The sequence below is a fragment of the Lepus europaeus genome, chromosome 10, assembly GCF_033115175.1.
Source record: "Lepus europaeus isolate LE1 chromosome 10, mLepTim1.pri, whole genome shotgun sequence".
NCBI lineage: Eukaryota > Metazoa > Chordata > Mammalia > Lagomorpha > Leporidae > Lepus > Lepus europaeus.
In genome coordinates, this window is record NC_084836.1 from 51781829 (window position 1) to 51791821 (window position 9993).

At 44.6% G+C, this 9993-nt stretch overlaps 1 protein-coding gene across 1 annotated transcript; it reads right to left on the reverse strand.

The window, feature by feature from the left end:
* Positions 1 to 279: 279 nt before the first annotated feature.
* LOC133768031 (lysozyme C-like) lies at positions 280 to 6607 on the reverse strand. The gene is made up of 3 exons (XM_062202457.1): positions 3358 to 6607; positions 2737 to 2901; positions 280 to 1612 (listed from the first exon to the last, which is right to left on the reverse strand). Exons 1-3 carry the CDS (start codon positions 3584 to 3586, stop codon positions 1518 to 1520), a joined length of 489 nt encoding a protein of 162 aa, XP_062058441.1. The 5' UTR covers positions 3587 to 6607; the 3' UTR covers positions 280 to 1517.
* Between the last annotated feature and the right edge of the window lie 3386 nt (positions 6608 to 9993).

The following is a 9993-nucleotide window of genomic DNA, read 5'->3' on the forward strand; positions in this document are numbered from 1 at the left end:
TTTTTTCTTGACAGGCAGAGTGGATAGTAGAGAGACAGAGAGAAAGGTCTTCCTTTTTGCTGTTGGTTCACCCTCCAATGGCCGCTGCGGCCGGCGCGTCTCGCTGATCCGAAGCCAGGAGCCAGGTGCTTCTGGTCTCCCATGGGGTGCCAGGCCCAAGCACTTGGGCCATCCTCCACTGCCTTCCCGGGCCATAGCAGAGAGCTGGCCTGGAAGAGGGGCAACCGGGACTAGAACCCGGTGTGCCGGCACCGCAAGGCAGAGGATTAGCCTGTTAAGCCACAGCGCCGGCCAAAATTCCTCTTTTCAACCAAAATTGTGGGTAGCCCCAGGTAAATATGCATATTTGACAAGAAACTGAAGACTTATTCACATACAAAATTAACCGGGATTTCTTCTCTTTATGCTTTTTTGTCACATCAAAGGTTTAATTGCAACATCAGACCTCAGTTTATTCAGTAAATCTGTGTCTCAGGAGGAGTCAAGATTGAAGACATCAATATGTGTCACTTTTTAGCATCTCTCCTCATTTCAAATTAGAACATGTATTTGAAATGTAGTGCCGTGGTCTCAGCTGTGCTGTTGATAGTGGCTGAAACCGGAAGACATTTTTTAAAAGCCCTGAGGTCATCTATCCTTGCTATTTCTGTTGCCTTCTTGTTTGGAACAAGAAGCAAAGAATTGACAAACACCTAGGCCTGCGCCATGGCTCAACAGGCTAATCCTCCGCCTTGCGGCGCCGGCACACCGGGTTCTAGTCCCGGTCAGGGCGCTGGATTCTGTCCCAGCTGCCCCTCTTCCAGGCCAGCTCTCTGCTGTGGCCCGGGAGTGCAGTGGAGGATGGCCCAAGTGCTTGGGCCCTGCACCCCATGGGAGACCAGGAGAAGCACCTGGCTCCTGCCTTCGGATCGGCGCAGTGCACCGGCCACAGCAGCCATTGGAGGGTGAACCAACGGCAAAGGAAGACCTTTCTCTCTGTCTCTCTCACTGTCCACTCTTCCGGTCAAAACAAAACAAAACAAAAAAACAAAAAACCAAAGAATTCACAAACACCTGTTTCAAATTAACAGGTCTTCAGCTTGCAAAGTCATTTCTTCATAGTGAAGCAAACTTGAGGAGAGGGCCCGCTTCAGCTGTTTCTTTCTTCCTGGAGAAGTAAGCAGGATAGTTGCATCCCAAGGGCAAAAGCAGAGTGTCCGTTTGCATTCCAAATCCTGGAAGTATGTGGAGAAGACCCCCACCTTTGCAGAACATGGAAAGAGACTGGATAGGAGTCAGAATTCTGTCTTTAAGATGAACAGAAGGCTGGCACCGCAGCTCAATAGGCTAATCCTCCACCTTGCGGCACCGGCACACAAGGTTCTCGTAATGGTCGGGGCGCCGGATTCTGTCCCGGTTGCCCCTCTTCCAGGCCAACTCTCTGCTGTGGCCCGGGAGTCAAGAGGAAGATGGCCCAAGTCCTTGGGCCCTGCACCCGCATGGGAGACCAGGAGAAGCACCTGGCTCCTGGCTTCGGATCAGCACGGAGCGCCGGCCACAGTGGCCATTGGAGGGTCAATCAACGGTAAGGAAGACCTTTCTCGCTTTCTCTCTCTCTCACTGTCCACTAAGCCTGTCAAAAGAAAGAAAGAAAGATTGAAAGACATAATGTTTTTAATTCATTTTAAAATCCTTCAACAAAAAATACATAGAGAAGAAGCAACTATTGCAAAAAGTTAAGAACTTATAGGTCAGATATCTGAGGGCAGTCATTAGGCAAAGCAAGAAAGATGCCGCTTGGGAAGCCTGCATCCCATACTGGATTGCCTGGGTTCAGAGTCCTCAGTCTGCTTCCAATCCTAGCTCCCTGCTATCCGGAGATGGAGCAAGTGATGGCTCCGGTAGCTGGGTCCCTGCCATACACATGACAGGCTGAGATTGAGTTCTGGGCTCTTAGCTTCTGCCTGGCCCAAACCCAGCTGTTGTGGATATTTAGGGAATGAGAAGTAGATAGGAGATCTGTGTGTCTGTCCTTCTGTATTTAAAATAAAGTACAAAGTTGACTTATGGGGGCCAGCCTGTAGTGCAGTGGGTTATGTTGCTTGCCTACAATGCTGGGATCCCATATGGCGGCTGGTTCAAGTCGTGGCTCCCTGCTAATGCACCAGGGAAAGCAGCAGAAGAAGGCTCATGTGCTTGAGCCCCTACACCCACCCGGATGAAGCTCCTGGCTCCTGGCTCTGGCATGCCCAGCCCCGGCTGTGAAGTTATTTAGGGAATGAAACAGCAGATCGAAGACCTCTCTGTCTCTCCTTCTCTCTGCATAACACTATCTTTCAAATAAATAAATAAATTAAAAATTTTTTAAAAGTTGCATTAATGGCTGTTTGTTATACTATTATCTCTAATTTTCTGTGTATTCAAAACATTTCATAGTAATACATATACAATCAAAAAAGGAACCAAGACCAAATCACTCCTCTCCTCCCCTAAGTAAGCAGGAGGAAAGCATCAGTAAGGCCATTTACAATCATTTAACAGATCATTCCAGAAACTTGTGCATATGAAAGAGCACCAACCTTTCATACTACCAGCTCTTTACTTTCTTACTTGGGGAATTAGGAGGAGGATAACAAAACTTTCTGGAAGCTGTGATGGGAGCTTTCCTAGGTCCCTCATGAATTTGTCTTGAATCTCTACTCTTACAAGACACCCAGAGGGGTCCTGTGCCATCACTCAAGTATTATCCAGTCTTACCACTGCAGGGTATATGACAGGCATTAACTGCTTGTGGGGTTTTGCCATCGTCACACCAGTAGCGGCTACTGATCTGAAATATTCCATAATCGGTGCTTCCGTCTCCAGGGTTGTAGTTTGTAGCTCGTGTGTTATAACTGCTCTCCCATTTGGTCAAACACATCCCTGAAAAAGTAATTTTTGTAATGAACAGCAACATAAAATGACTTACAGTGTAAACTAAAATCAATCCATCTGTCTAATTCTCTTTTACCAATGACTTGATGTGTTTAACTTATAACTGAACACTTTAGTGAAGAAAGGCCTTAAGAGAACCATTTTTGTAATGCAAGTGAACTTCTGATACTACTGCAGCAAGAGAAGGTGCTTCAAAAATATTAAAGTAACAGTTTATTTTTTGCTTTTACCTTTTTCCTGCTCCCATGGCTCAAGCAACATGCAGCCTTGAATAGAAAAATCAACAGAGTTGATAGGCTCAGGTCTATCTGAGTCTAACAGCAAATTGAATATTCCTTTCTTTGATGTGGGCCTGTGAATCACTGTAAAATCTACCATTAAGATGCTAACTGTGCTAATATGGGCAGTTTGAGTCTTCATGATTCTTGGTCTCTCTTCACAGGCCAGGGGAGAGATATTGGGGCCCAACAGAATCTCTATCAATAGCATTGGGGAACAGGCTGGGCTTCGGTCTCGGGAAGTTGGAAGGAGTGGAGACTTTCGCCAACCTGATTCCCCTGAAGCCCTCCGAGGCAAATCTCTTCAGAGTTCTGGCCAACTCACACCTTCCATAGATCTTGCCCTGGACAGTGGTGGAAAGGAGGAGGAGCCCCAGCATCAGGAGCGCCTTCATGTCGACTGGGAAGCTAGACCTCTATGCTGACAGGAGAGAGGCAGCCCCAGTATTTAACCTCTTTCAACTTCCTTCTTCCCCAGGTGGTTTGAAGGCTCTACCCTTTGTGTGGAAAACATGCTTGATTTTCTGATTCACTGACTTGAAAGGGTTTTTTTTTTTTTTATAAATGTTTGAAGAGAAATTGTCTGATGTCCTAAGCATTAATCTCAGTAAAATGATGAAAAGACATTGCTTAAAGATTTGTTCAGGAAGAATTTGGAAGTAGCAGTTTTCCAAAATAAAAGTTTTCTTCTATTTTATTAGGAGTTTAAACAAATGTGAAGAAAAATAAAGACTGTTTTATGTAACTTAAAATGAGCTGTGATTTTTGGACTAATATTTTCATTTCCATTAAATGGTCTGTGTAAATTCACTATTTTGTATTCATCTTCACTTAGAATTATTTTGCATATACTTTTCTAGAGAATGGACATGGCACTTGGACCTGTTGTCTTCATGGGTACATAGCCTGTTACCAAGAACTCAGTCCCTGTCCCCAGTGCCAATCAAAATAATGAGGCCAAGGTTTGGGATGAAGGGAAGAGAACACTTAATCAGCTGACAGATGAAAGCATGGCAGACCTCAGGGTCTCAAGAACCACCACCCTGCTAGACAGGGTGTTTGGGGCTTTTAAAGAACTACAGGGGAGTCGGGAATAAGAGGGACAAAGGAAAGGGACAGCTGCATGTTGGCCCACTGGCCAGGCACTAAGGCCTGCACATTCATTTTCTGTTTAATGCTCTGGTTGTCTGTAGAAGAAACTGAGATAAGGAAAAAAGCAATGCGTGACTTAAGACAGCGGTGAGTGGGAAGCCAAGAGTCCAGCTCCGATGCATCACCCAGATGCTCTGCTGGTAGGGAAGGGATATGAAAGTTGCTGGGGTCTTCGGTGATAAGCTGGAGGAAAATGCAGGTTATACCTGCTGTGGGAGTAAGGATTATAGCCCATGGGCATGGACGTTTGGCAACATCTAGGATATCCTGGATGCGGCGGATGCTGGGCCTGCGCAGGAAGGGCTGAGCCAAGGGTTTATGTGACATCTGGTGCAACATCCCAGTCCCTACAGGAGCCAGATGAATCGCTATTTTGAAAGAGGGTGCCAAGTTTTACAATGAGCTACTGCTGAAATCCTGGTCAAGTTCCAGAACAAATACAATCATACAGTATTTGCATGGAAGACAGCTAGAGGGGAACTCTTCAAGGATTTGCAACAAAGCATTGCCTGAGAACCTAGTACTCCATCAGTCCCTACACTTGCCTCTCAGTGTTCTCCAGCAGGAGGACATGCACCAGCTCCCTGACCCCAGCACCAAGAAACATGCTGCCTCCTAAGCCCATGCCCCAGCCTCCACCCCCTGTGCTTGCAGCAAGTAGTGCTCCTTCTGCACATTTTTAAAAAAGATGCAATCAGCACTCCAGAGGAACTGTGCTTCCAGATCAACCTATGAAGACAGATTCTGAGCCACACAAGAATACCATCACTTCGTAGTTATCCTTGTTTTGCATCAGTGACAGTCTCTTTCTCTTTGGCCTTTACAGACTGTCAGTATTGGCTATGACTGCTGGACCCTGTCCAAAAACCAAGTATAACTCGATGTATTAGGCCAGGCCTAATTTTGAAACAGTGAGACAGATTTTTCAGGATGCAAAGAGACAAAAAAGGAGCTAAAAGAGTTCATCTCTAGTCTCTTATATATTCTTCTAAACTCAGTGGCAAAGAACATCCAGTTATTACCTATGCTGGTTTCAGCCTCTGACAATGAGATTCGCTCTTCTTTTCAAATGTTTGGAGAGTTAAAGTCTAATTTCTTGGAGTGGAATAAACAAATATTTGAAAACTGAGAGCATGCCAGTATGTAAGTATTGAAAGAGAAGAAGTGATTTTAGTCCTTTTAACTCTGAGATCAAAGGGCCTAAAATGGCCTGAATCCCATGGAAGAGAAACACTCACTAGACTTATCTGAGTGGTGGCACTGAGCTATTACTCTTATTAGGTTAGTTTGATTTGGGTGATGTGTACATCTGGAACAACCCTGAGCTATCCTTTGTTGATATATTTCTTATCTATTCTCAGAAAAATTCTCCCAAATTTAATCTGTAATCTTTTCAATAGCTGCTTTCCAACAGACAATACACTCCCTGGCCCTGAAGATGAAGAAAACAATTCTCAAGCAGTTAGAAATTTATTCTCCCCCCTTTACCTAAATCCCATCTTTTAAGGCCAAGCCAATGTGTGCTCACTGTGCGATACATAAATTATAAATTCTCACAAGAACTGACCACTATAGAACACTTCCCAAGTCTCATTGAAAGTCACTGGGCTTCTGCCCTGGATACACCTTAAATTTGTCCTTTTACAGATCGTGCTTATTTCCATCAACAGTATTGTGGTGCCCAACGTGGGACCCAGAGAAGACTCAGGACCCCTGGAGGTCCAGATTAGCACTTGGTACCAGCATGGGACCCTTGCACTCCTCTGACATAAGCTTCTCCCCTGGGTGGAATGCTAACTACTCTTGGGACTCTAGACATCCCTTCTGGTCATTTTTCTTTTTGTCCTTCTTGCTCAGAACATTTTTCAGTACCTTAAGTCATACATCTAAGAGGCCTCTCCTTCTTGATCCTATCTATTGGCTATTACAAAAACTAAAGAACAAGGAGATCAATTCGCTTCCTATGGTGCATAAGCTGTCTTGACGCCTTCCTAGAGAGGAGCACTGTGTGCTCCAGTCCTGCACGGAGACACCATGATACTTCTGAGATCCCCAATAAAGTGACATCAAAGCCAGTGGTACTTAAGTCCTGCCTAAACCCCACCACCTTCGAATACTAACCTTCCTGGGCACCATCCCCTAGCCTATAAAAGGATGACCTGCTGGTATGGGCAGCAGCACTGCCCTCCTCCTAAGGAGAGGTTGCCCAGACTCACACCTGAGCATGTGCTATCTCTTTCAATAAATCCTACTCTCCTCTATACCTTTGCATCTCCTGCCTTTTTTTTTTTTTTTAAGATTTATTTATTTATTTGAAAGGCAAAGTTACAGAGATAGAGAAAGAGAGAGAGAGAGAGAGAGAGAGAAAGAAAGTAGCAGAGAGAGATCGTCCATCCATTGTCTCACTCCAAAATGACTACAATGGCCAGGGCTGGGCCAAGTCAAAACTTGGGGACTGAGTTCCCCACAACAATTAGACCTTATAGGTCAAGAACATGCCCTTGCATGAGGGTGATCTCAGTGGCTCCCAGTGAAACCATGGACAGCAAGCTTCCCAACACTGCATAACACACTAACAGCTGACAATAGTCTTGTGCCTACCTGCTGCATAGTAACATAATACTTGTTTGGGATTAAGAAAAAATCTGCTGCCACATCTTTCCAAAACCCGTGATACAAGTAGACCTAACTTGTGGAGCCAAGACTGTAAACGAAGCATGTGCAGATCCACTCAGACTAACCTGAGAGTTACCTAGTGCTTCATTCTCATGTTAGGTGACACACATGCTAATTCTCTCACATGGGTGCCAGAGGTGAAACACTTGAGCTACCTCCTGCTCACTTCCCAGGCTCTTTAGTAGAAAGCTGAATCAGAAGCAGAGGCCAGGATGTGAAACTGGCACTCCAATATAGGATGACAAAACCACAAACTGTGGCTTAACCCACTGAACCACAACACCAGCCCCATGCAATCCAATTTTTTGAAAAGCACAAATTACAAGGGCCAGCATTGTGGCTTAGCGGGCAAAGCTTCCACCTACAACACTAGCATCCCATATGGGCACTAGTTCAAGTCCTGGCTGCTCCATTTCTAATCCTGGCCCCTGCTAATGTGTCTGGGAAAGCAGCAAAAAATGGTCCAAGTGCTTGGGCCCCTGCACCCATGTAGAAAACCCAGAAGTTCCTGGCTTCTGGCTCCAGCCTCATCCAGCCTTGGCTGTTGTGGCCATGTGGGGAGTGAATTAGTGAATGGATGATCTCTGTCTCTCCTCCTCTCTCTGTAACTCTGTCATTCAAATAAATAAATAAATAAATAAATCTTAAAAAAAAATACAAATTATACCCTCTCTGTAATTCTGCCTTTCAAATCTATCAATATTAACAAAAAATTATATCGGAGGCAACTTTTTTAAAAAAAGAACCCTGTTGTGAATTCCCTCATAATTTATAGTAAATAGAACTAAATTATGGGGGCTAATGCTGTGACACAGCGGGTTAACACCCTGGCCTGAAGCGTCGGCATCCCATATGGGTGCCAGTTCTAGTGCCGGCTGCTCCACTTCCGATCCAGCTCTCTGCTATGGCCTGGGATAGCAGTAGAAGATGGCCCAAGTCCTTTGGCCCCTACACTCGTGTGGGAGACCCGAAGAAGCTCTTGGCTCCTGCCTTTAGATCAGCACAGCTGTTGTGGCCAATTGGGGAGTGAACCAACGGATGGAAGACCTCTCTCACTCTCTCTGTGCCTCTCCTCTCTCTGTGTAACTCTGACTCTCAAGTAAAAAGTAAATAAATCTTTAAAAAAAAAACTAAATTATGCTCCTCATTCACTTGCTTTGAATATTCTGCTTTTAGATACCACAATAAACAATACTGTAAATTTATTTTGATTTTTCCACTAGCAGTACATTTCTAGTATTTTTAAAGAAATAATCATATAATCAAGGCATATCTATAGTCACCATCAAAGAAACACTATAATAAATAATGCTAAAAACAAAAAATCTAGGGCCAGTGCTGTGGCATAGCAGGTAAAGCTACGGCCTAGAGTGCCAGCATCTCATATGGGCACAATTCTAAACCCGGCTGCTCCATTTCTGATCCGGCTCTCTGCCATGGCCTGAGAAGGCAGTGGAAGATGGCCTAAGTGCATGGGCCTCTGCATCTGTGTAGGATACCCGGGAGAACATCCTAGCTTCGGATCAGCCCTGCTCCAGCCATTGCAGCCATTTGGGGAGTGAACCAGTGGATGGAAGGTCTCTCTCTCTCTCTCTCTCTCTCTCTCTCTCTCTGCCTCTGCCTCTCTGTAACTCCTGCTTTCAAATAAATATTAAAAGAGAACAAAAAATCCAAAACAATCTAAAATGAATATAAAATCTGACATTCATTAATTATATTTTGAAGCACAGAAGCATAATCATTAGTTCTAGCACACAAGAGGCTTCTGATGAAGTGGCTTTTGATAACATAATGTATTCTAGAAAAATAAAATGAAAGACAGAATAAGTCACAATCAACAGTAATATTTATTAACCTTTTATGTGCTTTTTAGAATTTATGTGCCGGGGCCACTGCTGGGGCCTAGAATGTTAAGCTTCCATCTGCGGTGCTAGCATCCCATATGGGTGCTGTTCGAGTCCTGGCTGCTGCACTTCCGATCCAGCTGCCTGCTAATGTGCCTGAGAAAGCAGCAGCAGATGGCCAAGTAGTTGGATCACTGCACCCATTTGGGAGACCCAGAAGAAGGCACCCTGGCTGCTGGCTTTGGCCTGGCCCAGCACAGGCCATTGTGGCCATCTGGGGAGTGAACCAGCCGATGGAAGATCGATCTCTCTCAGCCTTTCAAATACATTTTTAAAAAAATCTTAAAAAAAAGAAATGTGTATGCTGATACCTATATTTAGTTTTTAAAAAATAAAATTGGCATTATACTGTAATGATGTCTCAATATCTTGCTTGTAGGGGCCAGCGCTATGGCATATAAGCCTAAGCATCTGCCTGCAGTGACAGTTTCCCGTATGAGTGCCAGTTCAAGTCTTGGCTGCTCCACTGCCAATCCAGCTCCCTGATAATGCACCTGGGATAGCAGTGGAGGATGGCCCAAGTGGTTGGGCTCTGTACCCACATGGGAGACCCACATGAAGCTCCTGGCTTCGGCATGGCCCAGCACTGGCAGTTGTGGTCATTTTGTGAGTGAACCAGCGATGTAAGACCTCTCTGTTTCTTCCTCTCTCTCTTTCTCTGTGGCTCTGCCTTTCAAATAAATATCTTAAAAAAAAAAATCTTGTATCATAACGATTTATTCTGAGGCAGATTTTCATATGCATCTTTGAAGACTATTTTTGGGAATACTTCATTACTTTTACAAATATTTAAGTGACCACCAATACTGCTATACCAGCTAAGTAAACAATGGTAATTATAGAGTCTTGCCCTCAGGTACAAGGCACTTACTGTGGAGTAGCGGACACTCAGTCTAATATGTGTTTTTTGGCTTTGTTTTTTTATGATTTATTTATTCATTTGAAAGGCAAAGAAATGGAGAGAAGGAATGAGAGAAAGATCTCCCATCCACTGGTTCACTCTCCAAATGGTTGCAATGGCCAGGGCTGGGCCAAGCCAAAGCCAGGAGCTTCTTCTATGTTTCCCATGT

What these genes read in the sequence shown, in the direction of transcription:
- LOC133768031 (XM_062202457.1), bottom strand. Translation starts at nt 3,586, where the DNA reads ATGAAGGCGCTCCTGATGCTGGGGCTCCTCCTCCTTTCCACCACTGTC. An exon ending in GCCCCAATATCTCTCCCCTG is followed by an intron (nt 2,902 to 3,357) that starts GCCTGTGAAGAG and finishes TTACTTTTTCAG; the next exon opens with GGATGTGTTTGACCAAATGG. An exon ending in CTGTCATATACCCTGCAGTG is followed by an intron (nt 1,613 to 2,736) that starts GTAAGACTGGAT and finishes TTCTTTTGACAG; the next exon opens with GCTTAGTGGACAGTGAGAGA.